The 16,482-nt window shown below is 36.5% G+C and overlaps 4 protein-coding genes and 1 pseudogene across 5 annotated transcripts; 3 read left to right on the top strand and 2 right to left on the bottom strand.

Moving 5' to 3' along the window:
- LOC110225632 overlaps nt 1-1,749 on the bottom strand; it is a 2,224-nt pseudogene extending 475 nt beyond the window's left edge.
- A 1,134-nt stretch (nt 1,750-2,883) lies between these two features.
- On the bottom strand, nt 2,884-6,803 carry LOC9302187 (NAD-dependent protein deacetylase SRT1). 2 transcript variants are annotated; one of them, XM_021021637.1, is made up of 14 exons: nt 6,628-6,803; nt 6,001-6,030; nt 5,813-5,905; nt 5,491-5,610; nt 5,272-5,372; nt 5,041-5,149; nt 4,799-4,878; nt 4,612-4,690; nt 4,354-4,407; nt 4,104-4,200; nt 3,880-3,962; nt 3,738-3,805; nt 3,562-3,664; nt 2,884-3,480 (listed from the first exon to the last, which is right to left on the bottom strand). In XM_021021637.1, the coding sequence occupies exons 1-14, from the start codon at nt 6,724-6,726 to the stop codon at nt 3,175-3,177; spliced, it is 1,422 nt and encodes a 473-aa protein (XP_020877296.1). In that variant the 5' UTR covers nt 6,727-6,803; the 3' UTR covers nt 2,884-3,174. The 2 variants fall into 2 exon arrangements, with proteins under 2 accessions (XP_020877296.1, XP_020877305.1); XM_021021646.1 differs by having other exon boundaries at nt 5,813-5,874; nt 6,628-6,684.
- Nucleotides 6,804-8,935: 2,132 nt separating this feature from the next.
- LOC9302186 (polyadenylation factor subunit 2) lies at nt 8,936-9,586 on the top strand. Its single transcript, XM_002866066.2, has one exon. It carries the CDS (start codon nt 8,950-8,952, stop codon nt 9,460-9,462), a length of 513 nt encoding a protein of 170 aa, XP_002866112.1. The 5' UTR covers nt 8,936-8,949; the 3' UTR covers nt 9,463-9,586.
- A 125-nt stretch (nt 9,587-9,711) lies between these two features.
- Nucleotides 9,712-12,422, top strand: LOC9302185 (pentatricopeptide repeat-containing protein At5g55740, chloroplastic). Its single transcript, XM_002866065.2, has one exon. It carries the CDS (start codon nt 9,859-9,861, stop codon nt 12,346-12,348), a length of 2,490 nt encoding a protein of 829 aa, XP_002866111.1. The 5' UTR covers nt 9,712-9,858; the 3' UTR covers nt 12,349-12,422.
- A 1,333-nt stretch (nt 12,423-13,755) lies between these two features.
- LOC9300485 (fasciclin-like arabinogalactan protein 1) lies at nt 13,756-16,256 on the top strand. The gene is made up of 2 exons (XM_021026081.1): nt 13,756-14,544; nt 15,362-16,256. Exons 1-2 carry the CDS (start codon nt 13,903-13,905, stop codon nt 15,989-15,991), a joined length of 1,272 nt encoding a protein of 423 aa, XP_020881740.1. The 5' UTR covers nt 13,756-13,902; the 3' UTR covers nt 15,992-16,256.
- Nucleotides 16,257-16,482: the final 226 nt, after the last annotated feature.

The raw sequence follows: 16,482 nt of genomic DNA, 5'->3' as shown, positions 1-16,482 counted from the left end.
TTTGCCATCGCAGATTATGAGAAAATGACTGTCATGCTTATACCTTACCTTGTATGGTAAGGTAGCGCAATGGAAACATATAGTATAATCGCAATCCATGCAACTTAATTCCGAATGATGTTCAATAACTTCTCTGCCGAATTGAAATTCCGAATGATGTTTAATAACTTCTTTGCAGATTTGACATCGGGTCTTTTCCTTTAGGTCCCAAGGTAGGAATAAGGGATGTTTGTGGCCTTGGAATTCAAATGGTTCGATAATCGAGGCGCACCTTAAGTCTAGTAGTATGGAAGTACGCACTGGTTCTTTTGAATGATGATAATAATAAAAGCCACCAACGTCACGCTTACATGCACTACATTTGGTTTTACCTTCCTTACCAGCAGATGCCATATTGTCAAGTGTAAGTGGATATGGATGTAAGGGATGTCGTTTCATGCGTGGAGCATTGGCACAACTTTCATGGAGTATGAACTTGCATTCCATGCATGAATAGAACTGACCTTCGTAGATTGGAAGCGCACACCCTCGACAATACTTGTTTTCGTCATAAGCCATGAAGATCTCAAGTCGTAGATGGTGACTATGAAATGGATGGAGTATTATTCCATCAGTTATCCTCTCGAATGGCTCACCATCATCTATCCAATCATCCTCTTCTGGTACTCCATCGAGATCTTTTCCATCCCAAACATTTTTATGTAACGCACATTTTGAATGAACAAAATAAGCATCACATTTGTTGCAAGAGTATGCACCATAATTGTTGTCAACTTGTTGTCGACAGACTCCGCAGGAAATTTTTCCAGATGGAAGAGAAGAGGTAAAAGAGATACGGTGTTGGTGGCGAGATATTCTGATGACATGCGGGAACCCCATACAATCTGTATGGATCGCAAAGACACATTGGATACAGATATATGTGGGATCAAGCTTCTTAATCAGTGCACAGAAATGGCAAACTAAAGAAGCTTGTGCAGGGTAAAAAGTGAGAGGATGGGGATGGCTTTTTGGGTGGTTTACAACACAAGGTATTGACCTCATCGCACATACAGGATGCATGCTCAAGTTGCATGTAGTACAATGATAAAATATGTGGGAGCAAGATTCCTCACAACAAATGCACTTTACACCACCAAATGTGTAACTACTGCAAAGTCGAAGAGAATGAAAAGGGTGGGAAGGGTGTTTGATCTCAAGTGGGGACTCTACACATTCTTTGTGGAACTTTTCCCCACCACATCCGAGGCATGCATAATAGCTTGCGCTGAGCATTATACTTCCGCATGCATCACAGTTGAAGTCTTCATGATCAGGATCTTTATTGTTGCACCAAAAGAGAGGGACTGCAGGGAGCTTACAGATATAATCGTCGTCGCAATCAAGGACAGATTCGCCTCCGCTTATTGTGCTGGGGAATAGTGAGGAGAACAATTATATGGATGAAACTTGCTAAAATAATCATCATTGCGCCACTGTAATTTGAGCTCATGAAATTGGACACGTGAACGAGGACAGGAAAAAAGAGGTTGAAAAGAGAGGTCATTGCCACCAAAATCCATGGCTAATGCCTCACCGGAAGAGGTTGGGTTATGTGTTTGTGTTGTTGTGTAAACCAAAAATGATCTTCCATCCATTTCAACCTTACGAAATACACCTACAGAACTCATGGCTGCTGCTATGGTGATTGGGGATTTGGATTTTTGTGATATTTTTCTTCTCCTCCCCACACCCTGCACTTATACAATTAGCCGGTCATTTAATTTAAAACTTGTAAATACAGCTAAGCTTGGTATCTTTGTTATACAAAAGGTCTTTCAATATTGATCTCGAATCTTATATTAATTTCTAATTATTTTCATTATAGAGGAGACCGTCTCTTTCGGATCTTGTTTCTAAGATTAGTTTAAAACTTGTAAATAACTAAATACAGCTAAGCTTGGTCTTTTCTATTCTTTGTTATACAAAAAGGTCGTTCATTATTGATCTCGAATCTTGTATATATTAATTTCTAATTAGATGAGACCGTCTCTTTCGGATCTTGTTTCTAAAGATTAGTTTTATATGAAAATGCACTTTCAATTGGAAGAAGCTTTCAACTAACGGAACATGTCAAGCTCTACCCATATTATTTTTACTAGAAGAGTAAATAAGAAAACACTACAATCCATATAAAGTTCAATAATAAAACTAAAACTAGGTTACGAATTCAAATTTGCTTTTATTTACGAAAAAAAAAAAAAAAAATGTCAACTTCAAACTTGAAGTTCTTGACAGTTGACAACAATTTACTTTCTTTTTAAGATTAATCAAAATAAAGCCAACTTTGGTTTAGTTATTTTCAATTAAAAATCCATCAAAATACAGCTAAGATTGGTTTCTATATATGTTTATATTACTTTGGTCAAGGACTTATGGTCTTTTTATATGATTCGTTATAGAAAGTCTTTAATTATTGTTTTCGACTCTCTCTCTCTCTCTCTGTACGATCTTTCTTTTATATACTTGAAGAGTTGAAGTTCTTCTAATTAATGAGATTGACCAAAGTCGTTGAAGTAGGGAACATGTCCTGAATTCACGCAAGACAATGTTAAATGCAAAATTAAACAAAAATTTAAAGAAGTTCCACTTGCTAAACATAATTATACATTTATTCAACTATAAACAAAATATAAAGAACTAGGTGTTATATATGAGCGCAATGAATGACATCTAACTTACCTAATCTTTAATTTCTTTATACCATTGATATACTGTAATATGGCAAATGTTTTTATATACACAATTTTCGTTATAGATCAAATCCTTGGACATAAATCTTAGTTTGATTATCTAAAATTACAAAGGTTCTTACAAAATATGTAATTTTCACAAAAAAAAATCTGGCATCGCTGGATCATTTTGTAATCTTTATAATATTGCGAATGCAAACCGATTCCGTAAAGCTAATAAGTAATAGCTTCTACGAAAGGTCAACCGATACTGAACCAAACCGAACAAAGATTATTATCCCCTTCAATTCCTGGTTAACTTCGGTTTTAAAGAACCGAGTGTGGACCAAAAACAAAATTCACTCAGCCCTCAAAACGCCACTAACTTCCATATTTTCTATTCCGGTTAGACTAGTGTTTGTTTTATTGTTTATATACACCAAAAGCTTTCTTTTCTTCTTTCCTATGCCTTCGATTCTTCTTCCTGTGCCTTTGATTTTCGTTTGCCGGTTCTAGAACGTTTACGGGACGTTCCAGAACCTTCCAGCTTCCATTTGAGGTATCCATTAGCAAGCAGAGATTGTTGACAATGGTAAGTCCTGAGACTGGTCACAGTAGCATACACAACAGCCTCACTTCTCGGTTCAGAAACCGCTCTTCTCTCAACCACACCGCTTTGCCCGCAACTGGATTCTTCAACCGCTTTCTCTCTCAGGCTTTGTAGCACAGCCTCCTTGTCAATTATCTCTTCATGCTCTTCTGTTGAGACCTACATAGGTATTTTGAAAAGGTTGTGAGAAAAATGGTCATGAGTCGAGATAACAAAGATCTTTTATGGATCGTAATAAACCTTGAATTCAAATGGGAGGCTAAGTTGAGTGGAGACACAGTCACAACCGTCACTGTAATTAACTTTGAAGAATATATCAAAAGTTTCGTTTCGTGCTGTTCTCCTGAAAGAGGATGAGAGTATATAAGAGTAAGAAATAGGACAAGAACTGACTTGTAAGAAGAGGTTAGTTTTACCTTTTCATAAGAAAAGGCTGCTTATCAAGAACTGCGTCTTTGTAATTCTGGTTATCTGAGAAAGAAACCTGGATTGCAAATGAAAAATATCAGAAAGGAATTTGATTGTTTTGGCATTGGTTTAGCAGTTTCTAGAGATCACCTCGATAGACTCGATGAATGGTAACTGAGAAGTCAATCCATGAACACTTGCAACACGCAGGGTCCAATTAATAAACCTCTGATCTGTAACAGAAATGAAAAACATGTGAGTGAGAGCTATGAAGCCTAACATCAAAAAAAAAAAAAGGTATGACACACCCAATTACAGTGCAGGACAAGACATATATGTTGCATAAAAACCATGAAAGGTTCAGGAAAATCTACCTCCGCTTAAGGATTGAGTTAGGATTATCTGGAAAAGATCGATTCTAACATATGGAGGAATCTTCATGTTGAGAGATTCCATGACCCCTGCAACCACCTGCACATCAGACACATAATGAAGGAAAAAAAAACTATGAGACTCCATTTGGACGCAGTGCTGAAGGTAATCTGTTAAACATCACTACTTAAATCTATGAGACTCCATTTGGTTTTGTCCATAAATGTAGAAACAACAAAAGTTAAATCTTACCTTATCAACAAGACCATGAATTACAACATTTGCTTTCTTGTCCTTCGGGGTTTTCTGAAAGGGCGAATATAATCAGTCAACAATTTCCGACGAAAAACTACTTAGTCCAAAAAACACATTCTTCTATATATATTCCAAAGAAAATATCAAGGCTTGTAGCAAAGAGAGTGTGATTTTCAGAGAACCCATAATTCATAGAATATTTTTATATAAGACACGTATAGAAACTCATGTAGATGAACAAAAGAGACAATTTACCTGAAGATTGACTATCACGATCTTGCCTCCACCTCTGAGACACTTGAGAGGCAAATTGCAAGCAGGGGTTATCTGCAAACTGCACAAAGATTTTAGGCTCATGAAACAATCCAAATGCAAGATACTCCAGAGAACAACTGTTTGGCTAAATGATCAAACACGAGAGTTCTTGTGAGTCATTGATTACCTGGTACCCAAACAAAGTACAAGATCAGCCATTTTGCAGTGCTTCTCTGCTGGATCAATCTCTTTCGGAGGCAAAGCATCCTGCCATGGAAAGAAAACAGCATAAGAGACATACAGAGATTTCATTTTCACGGTTCTTAGATTCTTAAACTACATTAAGAAAAAAAAAAGGTAAGACCGGTGGAATCTGATTCAAAGGCAAAGCTTTGTCGCTTTCGTATTAGAACAGCAAAGAAAATTCACCTCCCAGTCTAGGACCGTATCTTTAAGTTTAGCTCCACACTTTTCAACAGAACACCTTCTTGATGTCTCCTTTAATCCAATAGTTTCCACCTCGAAATCACGCAGGTACCTCCAAAAGTTCAAGAAAGGTTTGTCACCATATATGGTGCAATATAGGGATAGATAATGACAGCTCTCATCACAAGGGTTCACAGTATAAGAGAGAGGCAATAACATATATTTTTGCCTTACTCTGCTCCACATGATGGGCACATCTCCATAAAAGAGTCTCCATGCAGTTCCGAAAGCTTCTCTCTTGGTATTCCAGATCGAAGATGTAAGCCATCCACATTCTGATCATTTATGAAGCAGCATATAAATGAAATTTAGAAATGTAAACATGAAGACAAGATCCTATCAGTGATCAAGCACACTAGTTAAAAAGTAATTCTGTAGGGGAAAGAGGATTACCTGACTGATAACAAATTTTAAAATGCCAGCTCTTTCTAATTCAACCAAAGCCATATGAGTCATGCTCGGCATTGCACGATGAAATGGCAGAGATGCTTTGGGTAAATCTTTGCCCTCGCGCTGAAACCAACAACCACGGATCACAAATGTTAACTTTCAGGAGATGATGCTTTAAAAAAGACAAGTATATTAGCCACATAATCCAAGACAATGCAATCAAGTCAAGCAATGATGATAACAGATCAATCAATGACAGAATTCAAAATCAAATCACACGAGCAAATAGTCAAAGAAAAGAGGATTAAAAGGCCTTGGCTCTCACCTGTAGCGTCCAAATTCCTTTGGGGCCTCGGAAATCAGGAATACCACAAGAAGTTGAAATGCCTGCACCAGTAAAGACTACTAGATGCTTACTCTGCAAACATAAACCAGCTTTCTTGAAGATACTTAAATCAAAAAAATATATGCAAAAGCAACAATAAGAATATGAAAGAGGACACATATCAAAACCTTTTGAATCAACTTAGCAAGTTCTTCAATCTGCAGTTCCAAAGACAAACACCAGCAGTTAGCACGATAGTGAAATAGACAAGAAACACGCCAAGATCTAGCAACCAAATCCTTTAGCTAAAACAATGATAAACAAAAAGAGGTAGTTTCAATACACAAACAGTCAAATTCTCCACACAAATCTGATTTCAAACAACGGCTTTTCACATGATCAGTAAATAAAAATCAATCACATTGTCTATGGATTATATTTTTTTAAGAGACCCACAAGGACTGAAGGGACCTAGCTCATCTTAGTTATGACACAATTCCATTCTTTAATTAACACAATGCAAGTCCAAAAACAAGTAGTGTAAAAAAAACCTAAACTATATTATAGGAATCATCAAGTACTAATCATTCTCCAAATTTACAATAACCATCCAAAAGACAAATATCAAAGCTTAAAGCCGTAATATGAGCGTACGATCCAAAATCAAACACTACGAGGATCAACTCAAGAATCTAAACTGTTATGCAATCAATCCAGAGACAATAATCAACGCAACGTGAAATTACATAGAATCTGGAGCAAAACTGAGTAAACCCACAAAAACCCAGGAGGAGAAAGAAACAAAAAATAGAAACCTTGCATTGTAGAACATGAGATGGGTCGAAGAATTCGGCCATGCCGACCTGACCAACATCTTCAATGAAGGATAATTTCTCAGCGTAACCTAAAGACATTTAGATTTGTCTTCTCTTTTGGACAAGAGGAAACACCTTCTCTGCCTCTCTCGATGTATAAAAAAAAAGCAGAGAGGGATCTCTTTTAGACTTGGACAGTGACTTTTATTTATGAAGAATCAATTTATTCATTTTTTTTTAATGTAATCTGGAATATATTTTTTGGACATTTCTCAGAAATACCTTCTTTATTATTATTATTATTATTATTATTATTATTACCATCAAAAACTAAAAATATCAGAGATTTTAGATTTTAAAAGTATTGCTAGCTTTTACTAAACTATTATGAATCCTTCATAAACCAAATTAGGGTGTACTTGGATTCATCCAAAACTTATTTTATATGGTATGTTTATGTTATGATATTTCTCAAATTTATTTTGGCTAAACACAAAATTTTATCTAAGAAAAACAATAAATACATTAACCTAAAATAGCATATCTAAATTAAGTTGATAGATAATATCATTGCAACTTTTTTACATTTCACCAATTTTTTTTAATATATATCATTTATCTATTAACTCTTTTTTTTATATATGTGGAAATTCTGAATCTGTGATCCATAATCTCTTTAGTCTCAGAATTAGACTTTGATAATATTTGTGTCAAGTTCACATGCAGTAGTAATTTCCACATACAAACCCGGCCGGTTCGGTATCATTGAATCATTGTAGCCAACATTCATCTAACTGGTTAAACCAAAATACTTTGAGTTATAAAATAGGTAAATTTATTAATATTTGAAATATCAAATATGTATAGGTAAATGTCAACCCATTGGAACCATGATAGGGTTTGTCTTGATTTACATTGATCTTATGTTGACGGCCCTGATGCATGCTCATACCATAGAGCTTATAATAGATTAAAATCTTGTTCTATCCAGCCGGTTTGAAACTAACCGGTCAAAATCAGTTTGATACATATTTTACAAGTCGATTGGTTTGAGATTTTGATGAATTTGGTTTGGTGTGAATGCAATTTATTAGTCTCTTTGTTCCTTGAAGTTTGATGTTTTAGTGTTTTGAGTTTGTTCCACAAAGATTGATTTTCTAGATTTTTTTTATTTTTAATAAATTGATTTTAATAAATCGTAGATTTCAAGACGTAATGATTAACTATTTCAGATTACTATTGGTTCATAGTTTATTAGAAAAATTAATAAAAATATATAATTAAACAATAATTGTTTCTTAAATAATGTGAAATCTCTAGAAAATCAATTTTCTAGAAATAGATGTATATATCATTATGTATATAAAAGACTATTTTATACCTAACTGTAAAAAATGTCAAACTAGGATGATGATGATGGATTGATCCAGATAAACCCATTTATTGGTGAAATCAAATGTGTTGGGATGTTTTTCTACAAATTTAGTAAAGGTAAATAAATGAAATGATGGGAATGAGTTTTTTTTCTTTCCATATTGCCATTTAATGCCTGCGAATTGCGATGATGTAAACATCTTGACTTCGAGTGCTTCTATTATTTTCATTTTCTCAAGTGCACGTTCCTAAATATTGAGTACCCAACTAGCTAAAACTTCGACATATTATATTTAACATGAATTAAATTTAACAACATCATTCTTTGGAATATTGGAGTTGAGGTCTATCTAATATACATCAGCCAATTACTATATAATATGTGGTTTCAAGCCATTAGAGAGGTTTACCAAAGACTCGTCTTTTGAATCAAGCTAACAAAAAACTATATTCAATTCATATAGCCCAAGTTTGTCAACAGATGGAAAAGACAAAACTATAAGAACTCTCATCAGCGTAAAGTTCGGTCTTCTTTATTTGATTACTTAAACAATCCATAGTTCTTCATCTTTCCCATTACAAAAGATTCAGACATAATTTTCACACTCATCTTGAAACTCATGCAGTCATGCTATTGCTACCCACAGGCCACAACACATCTTCTTTAATTTACGACATCTATTGATGATGAGTATATATATATGGTACCGGCGTACCGCTATATAAATTCCAAAGTAATACAAATGCGTTTTAATTTGTCATTACATGACAAAACTTTGTCTACATCCGTTAAAAGACACAAACGTTCTCTTCAGAAATTCTCCAACACTCACGACATGTGTTATGCCATGCGGCAGATAATACGAAATCCAGGAAAAAAATTCATGTATTTTTATTATAAATCTCAAAACCAAAGACCAAAACACTCATCATTTTCTGTAACTCATCATGTTGTCTCTTGGAGCTTCTCTCTCTATTCCTCTTATTACCTTTTATCTATCATTTCTCAACTGTGTCAATCTAAACTCAGCTTTGGATTCAAACACTGGTTTTTGCACTCCTTACCCATGTAACCAACCGCCTCAACCGCCTTCCTCTACAGACTATTCTCCATATGGCAATCCTCCTCCACCGTCTCCACAGTCTCCACAGTCTTCACCGCCTCCACCGTCTTCACAGTCTTCACCACCTTCACCGCCACGTTCTCGCTGCCCTCCTGTTCCGACGACAGGCTGTTGCAACCAACCACCACCTTCGACGATGTATTCTCCTCCGTATCCTTACTTTTATACTCCTCCTTATCCTTACGGTGCTATCGGCGGAGGGGGACAAGGCGGTGGCGGTCAAGGAGGAGGAGAAGCCGGAGGTGGTACAACCGGTTCAGCGGTGGCTTACTATTCCTCTTCCATGCCCGTACATCTCTTGATGCTTGTGTTAGCTAATGCTTTTATTCTCTTTTAGGGCATACATAGTTTTTAGATAAATATCAAAGTCTTATCAAAAAGTCACCTTCTTCTGTTATTAGCTCAAAATTTTTGTTTATAATTCCAAAGTAAATTCTAATAAAATGAACTTTATATTTTCATCGTTATTGTTTAACTAAACCAAAATCAAATTGAAAACCGGTTGGAACACATAAGAATCGCAAACAGTAAACCAACCCATGCAACGATCGGTTCAAATATGTGTCGAGAAACAGATCACAACCGTCCACGTGTCAGTATTTGCCACAAGACTAATCAACGGTGGATATTTTTTGATGAAAATAAGTCGAGAGAGATAATAAAAAAATAATTTTAAATACGAGGATTCGAAAAGACTCTGTTTTATCTTCAGAGACGTTTATCAGAGGCATGAATGGCTTCTCTTCCTTTCAACACTATCCCGATTAATCTTCCATTTTCAGTATCATCAAAACCTTCTTCTAAACAGCACGATGACCAAGCTCTTAATCCTTCTTCCACATCTTACTTTCACCGCGTTTCGTCTCTATGTAAGAACGGTGAGATCAAAGAAGCTCTGAGTTTAGTTACAGAGATGGATTTCAGAAACCTACGCATTGGTCCAGAGATATACGGTGAAATCCTCCAAGGATGCGTTTACGAGAGAGATTTATGTACAGGGAAGCAAATTCATGCTCGGATTTTGAAGAATGGTGATTTCTACGCTAAGAACGAGTACATCGAGACTAAATTGGTGATATTCTACGCAAAGTGCGATGCTTTGGATATAGCTGAAGTTCTTTTCACGAAATTGAGGGTTCGTAATGTTTTCTCTTGGGCAGCTATTATTGGTGTGAAATGTAGGATTGGGTTATGTGAAGGAGCTTTAATGGGTTTTGTTGAGATGCTTGAAAATGAGATTTTTCCTGATAATTTTGTGGTTCCGAATGTTTGTAAGGCTTGTGGTGCGTTGCAATGGAGTAGATTTGGGAGAGGTGTTCATGGGTATGTGGTAAAAGCTGGTCTTGAAGACTGTGTGTTTGTGGCTAGTAGTTTAGCTGATATGTATGGGAAATGTGGTGTTTTGGATGATGCAAGGAAGGTGTTCGATGAAATTCCTGAGAGAAATGTTGTTGCTTGGAATGCGTTGATGGTTGGTTATGTACAAAATGGGATGAATGAGGAAGCGATTCGGCTTTTTTCTGATATGAGGAAGGAAGGTGTTGAGCCTACTCGTGTCACTGTCTCGACTTGTTTATCTGCTTCGGCTAATATGGGTGGGGTTGAAGAGGGGAAACAGTCTCATGCCATTGCTATTGTAAATGGACTGGAGCTGGATAATATCCTGGGGACATCTTTATTGAATTTCTATTGCAAAGTTGGTTTGATAGAGTATGCTGAGATGGTTTTTGATCGGATGATTGATAAAGATGTGGTAACATGGAATCTGATTATCTCCGGGTATGTTCAACAAGGGCTAGTTGAAAATGCTATATACATGTGTCAATTAATGAGACTAGAGAAGCTGAAATATGATTGTGTCACTTTAGCGACGTTAATGTCGGCAGCTGCACGTACGCAGAATCTAAAACTTGGGAAAGAGGTGCAGTGTTATTGCATTAGACACAGTTTTGAATCTGATATCGTTTTAGCCAGCACTGTGATGGATATGTATGCCAAGTGTGGTAGCATCGTTGATGCTAAGAAAGTGTTTGATTCCACAGCAGAGAAAGACTTGATTCTGTGGAATACGTTACTTGCAGCCTATGCAGAGTCTGGTCTTAGTGGAGAGGGCTTGAGATTGTTCTATGGGATGCAGCTAGAAGGTGTACCACCAAATGTGATAACATGGAATTTGATCATTCTAAGTCTTCTAAGGAATGGTGAGGTAGATGAGGCCAAGGATATGTTCTTGCAGATGCAATCCTCAGGGATATTTCCAAATCTTATCTCATGGACGACTATGATGAATGGTATGGTTCAAAATGGTTGCAGTGAGGAGGCAATTCTTTTTCTCAGAAAGATGCAAGAATCCGGGCTGAGACCAAATGCCGTTAGCATCACTGTAGCTCTCTCTGCTTGCGCAAATCTAGCATCACTGCATTTCGGAAGATCAATCCACGGTTACATCATAAGAAATCTACAGCATTCCTCTTCGGTCTCTATTGAAACTTCTTTGGTTGACATGTATGCTAAATGTGGAGATATAAACAAAGCAGAGAAGGTTTTTGGAAGTAAGTTATACAGCGAGTTGCCTCTCTACAATGCCATGATCTCGGCGTATGCGTTATATGGTAACTTAAAAGAAGCAATCGCTCTATACAGAAGCTTAGAAGGCGTGGGTCTTAAACCAGACAACATAACAATCACAAATGTCTTATCAGCATGTAACCACGCAGGGGATAATAACCAAGCTACCGAGATTGTCACTGAGATGGTTTCAAAACATGGCATGAATCCATGCTTGGAACATTATGGACTGATGGTAGATCTCCTTGCATCAGCTGGACAAACAGACAAGGCCTTAAGGTTAATCGAGGAAATGCCATACAAGCCAGATGCACGAATGATCCAATCTTTGGTTGCTTCTTGCAACAAACAGCCTAAGAGTGAGCTTGTAGACTACTTATCAAGGCAATTGATCGAATCCGAGCCTGACAACTCTGGTAATTACGTGACGATATCGAATGCTTATGCAGTTGAAGGAAGTTGGGATGAAGTTGTGAAGATGAGAGAGATAATGAAAGCTAAAGGTTTGAAGAAAAAGCCTGGATGTAGTTGGATTCAGATTAAAGGAGAAGGAGTCCATGTGTTTGTTGCTAATGATAAGACACATATTAGGATCAATGAGATACAAAGGATTTTAGCATTGTTACTATATGATATGTGGTCGGATTTCACATGATATTATTTGTATGAAATATTATAAATTTGAACATATATATTCAGAATCTCAAGAATTGAGAAGCTTGGTGATTACTGTTGTTTAATTATAAAACAGCCCACCATCGTATCTTAAGTGACAAGTGACAACAAACCGTTGCGTCAGATCTTCAGATAACTAGTTTTACTCAGTCCAGCTAGTACACGGACCGACCGATTGTCGGTGGAGAATATGATAAGAGATCTCGACCATCCACGTGGTTAATCGATACTTTGGGTCCTGCGTCACCAGTTTCAGGCAACATTAATTACACAAGTGCCCCTGAAATTATGCATATAACCCACGAAATTGCTTCAACACCGGTTTTAGCTGACCGTAACGATCACGCATTCATGCACTTTAACTTATGTTTTGTCACCGACACTGACATGATGGACATGGCTGCAGTTAAAGACTCGAAGATTCCGGTCTAATCAAACTTTAAGGAACAAATAAAGATTTGATTTCTGAATGATATAAACGAAGAAGAAGATTCTATGCTTGTGAAATGAGCTTAAATTTTTATTAATAATGGAGTAATGAGTTTCTGATACCTTAATTTATGAAGAAGAGATACTCTTCCAATTCCCACGTGACATGTTTGATTATATAATGAGATATATAATGATTATAAAATTTTGTATGTTTTTTAGACTAAAAAGGTATTTCTATTTTTAGCTGCACATACAAATCACATGATAGTTGTGATACACTAGAAATTTCTCAATAAAAGGAGAACAAATCATAAATATTGTTAAGCCAAAATAAATTTGACATTTAAACACTCTTAAGATGTGTAGGTTAAGATTAGTTGGGGACATGTGCTACAAATGAATTTCGTAAGGCTGTTGTAATTTGCTTTAGGCTCAAATGCGTTGTCGCAATTTCTTTTCTTTTTTTTTTAATTTCCCCCATACTTTTTTAAACTTCAATCATTTTTTTTTTTTTTTGATCAATCAATTTTTGATCTACATTTAGTCTACCAAGTACCAATATTATAGGGGTAACATCCAATCCGAAACAATAAGGTCTAGTATGGGCAATCAAACATTTGTAGCGGTGATGTGGTCAAATAATGGTTTCCTCTTGATGGCTAATGCCGAAACCAGACCACAATAATACATATATATCAATTCCTTTAGCATGTCTCACATGTTTCATCTAATATTAAATTTCGTCTACATATATAAATTCCTAGTTCCTACTCTACTCGTACATATAAATTCCGTTTCTCTAAAAAGTTTTACAATAATTTAATAATTTCTAAAATAGTAGGTGGAACCGTGGAAGGCTGGAAAGAAGAGCCATATGACATGGTCACAAAACTTGCAAAGCCCATAAGCTTAAATTCGCAATAAATACATTATAAATAATGTCATCACAATAAATAAGTACACAATGGCACAATCGTAATTTCAAGCAGAATCCACGTCCATTTAACTAAACACCATCTTCTTCTTCTTCTTCTCCTCACTTTAAGCTCTTCTTCACTCACTCTCTCTCAAGAAATCCTCAAACCAACTCTTCACTCCAACAATGGCGAAGAAGATGAGTTCTCTCATCTCCATCTTCAACATTCTCCTTCTCCTCACAATCCAAACCCACGCGCATAACGTCACGCGCCTCCTAGCAAACCACCCATCATTCTCCTCCTTCAGCCATTTCCTAACACAAACTCACCTCGCCGACGAAATCAACCGGAGAACAACCATAACCGTTTGCGCCGTCGATAACGCCGCCATGTCAGCATTAACCTCAAAAGGCTACACAATCTCAACTCTCAAAAACATTCTTTCTCTCCACGTCCTTCTTGATTACTTCGGAGCTAAAAAACTCCACCAGATCCGTGACGGCTCTGCTCTCGCCGCTACTCTGTTTCAAGCCACCGGAGCTGCTCCTGGAACCACCGGGTTCGTCAATATAACGGATCTGAGAGGTGGTAAAGTTGGGTTTGGTCCTGACGGTGGAGATCTGTCTTCTTTCTTTGTTAAATCTATTGAAGAAGTTCCGTATAACATCTCCATTATTCAGATCAGTAGAGTTTTACCGTCGGAGACTGCGGCGGCTCCGACTCCAGCTCCGGCGGAGATGAATCTTACCGGAATAATGTCGGCTCATGGATGCAAAGTGTTTGCTGAGACTCTTCTCACTAACCCTGGAGCTTCAAAAACCTATCAGGTACTTTACTAAACCCTGATTAGTAATTAATTGGAGTATTTAGTAATCTTCTGTTTAATTAATCAATAAATAGATGCATGTCGCTGTATAATAAATGTTGAACAAAAAGAAGTAGGTACACTTATCACTACTAAACCCTGATTTTAGTAAGTAATCAATTAGAAATATATTGACAAACAAAAATTAGTACTGTATTAATTTTCTATTTTCCATTTATAGTATAATTAATCAATACGTAGATGCATGTGTCTGTATTTTTTTTTTTGGGCAAACTGATGCATGTGTCTGTATAAATTTAGAAATTATCAAACAAAAAGAATCAGGAATTTACACTAATTAACCCTGATTAGTACTCTATTTAACAATAACTTATTAGTTTTATTACTTTATATAGTCTCTTAAATTTCCGTTGTTATAATATGAGAAGTTATTTAATTAGAGAAGAATAAAAGATGCATGTGATTGTACTGTTGGCTTGTAGCCAATAGCCATTGATTTTGAACAAAAAGAAAGAGTCAAAAGGTGTTGACTATTTGGTAAGTAATGAGCAAATATGGTCAAACATATAGGCTTAATTACCTCAATTATCGCAACATTATTAGTCAGTTTTTCCAATTCGAACTTATGAAACCTAATTCTAAAAACCTAATTCATATTTGAAAGTAGCAATAATTTTCCCACTAACACACTAGCCCTTATAATTGAGTAGCTAGCTACAAAAGTTTCAACTTCACTATCTTTAAGTCAACTTCAAGATAGACCAAAATGATATTCAGAGATTAAAAATGGGTTTTGGATTGTGTTTATGTTGTAACAGGAGAGTTTAGAAGGAGGCATGACAGTGTTCTGTCCAGGAGATGATGCCATGAAAGGTTTCTTGCCCAAATACAAGAACTTGACAGCTCCAAAGAAAGAAGCTTTCCTCGATTTCCTCGCTGTCCCGACATATTACTCAATGGCGATGCTTAAATCCAACAACGGTCCGATGAACACACTTGCGACAGATGGAGCCAACAAGTTTGAGCTTACTGTACAGAACGATGGAGAGAAAGTTACGCTCAAGACAAGGATCAACACTGTCAAGATCGTTGATACTCTCATCGATGAGCAGCCTTTGGCTATTTATGCGACGGATAAGGTTTTGTTACCTAAGGAGTTGTTTAAGGCTTCGGCTGTTGAAGCTCCCGCTCCTGCACCGGCACCGGAGGACGGTGGTGCTGCGGATTCTCCAAAACCGGCCAAAGGGAAAGCGAAAGGGAAGAAGAAGAAGGCTGCACCGTCGCCGGATGAAGCTTTTGGTGACTCGGATTCGCCTGCGGAAGGGCCTGATGGAGTGGCGGATGATGCGACGGCAGATGATGCCGGTGCGGTTAGGGTCATCGGAGGAGCTAAGGCTGGTTTGGTGGTGAGCTTGCTCTGCTTGTTTGCTTCTTCTTTGCTTCTATAGGTCACTTCTTGTTTCTTCTATTCTTCTATGTTTTTTTTGTGAATCTTTTATTTATGGCTTTTCGGGGAAAGTAAATGAGGATTATTTATTTCCCCCTATTATTGAGTTTTTTTTTTTTTTTCTTTTTCGTCTATTTTAAAATTTGGTTGTCGAATTAAAATAGTCGGTAGTTAATATATTTGTGTGTTCTTGTTTCACGTGTTTGTTTAGTTGATGATGTAAACAAGTCCTGATTTTGGTGATCTTGTCATATTTTTTCTTGTTATGTATTTGTCTAACTGATTTTCACATAATGAGTCCAAAAATTAATTCAGATCATCACAAATCAGAAATTTGAATGGTAAACTCTATTTATAATTCTTTTTAACATATTACTCTTCAGAAAACTCTATCTTGGCTCAAACATCTTTTATTATAAAATTGAGGGAATAGATTATTGGTGATCGTCAATCTTAGTCAAATCCGATGGACACAGTAAGGTTGGTACGTAA

The sequence above is a fragment of the Arabidopsis lyrata genome (assembly GCF_000004255.2).
Source record: "Arabidopsis lyrata subsp. lyrata unplaced genomic scaffold ARALYscaffold_8, whole genome shotgun sequence".
Taxonomy (NCBI): Eukaryota; Viridiplantae; Streptophyta; class Magnoliopsida; order Brassicales; family Brassicaceae; genus Arabidopsis; species Arabidopsis lyrata.
Note: the sequence above shows the minus strand (reverse complement) of the source record. Positions and strands in the feature narration are given on the sequence as shown.

Coding starts and splice junctions, on each gene's coding strand:
- LOC9302187 (XM_021021637.1), bottom strand. CDS start 6,726: ATGTCTTTAGGTTACGCTGAGAAATTATCCTTCATTGAAGATGTTGGT. Junction 4,879..5,040: donor ATACGGTCCTAGACTGGGAG/GTGAATTTTCTT, acceptor TTTCCATGGCAG/GATGCTTTGCCTCCGAAAGA. Junction 3,665..3,737: donor CAGCCTTTTCTTATGAAAAG/GTAAAACTAACC, acceptor ATCCTCTTTCAG/GAGAACAGCACGAAACGAAA.
- LOC9302186 (XM_002866066.2), top strand. CDS start 8,950: ATGTTGTCTCTTGGAGCTTCTCTCTCTATTCCTCTTATTACCTTTTAT.
- LOC9302185 (XM_002866065.2), top strand. CDS start 9,859: ATGGCTTCTCTTCCTTTCAACACTATCCCGATTAATCTTCCATTTTCA.
- LOC9300485 (XM_021026081.1), top strand. CDS start 13,903: ATGGCGAAGAAGATGAGTTCTCTCATCTCCATCTTCAACATTCTCCTT. Junction 14,545..15,361: donor GAGCTTCAAAAACCTATCAG/GTACTTTACTAA, acceptor ATGTTGTAACAG/GAGAGTTTAGAAGGAGGCAT.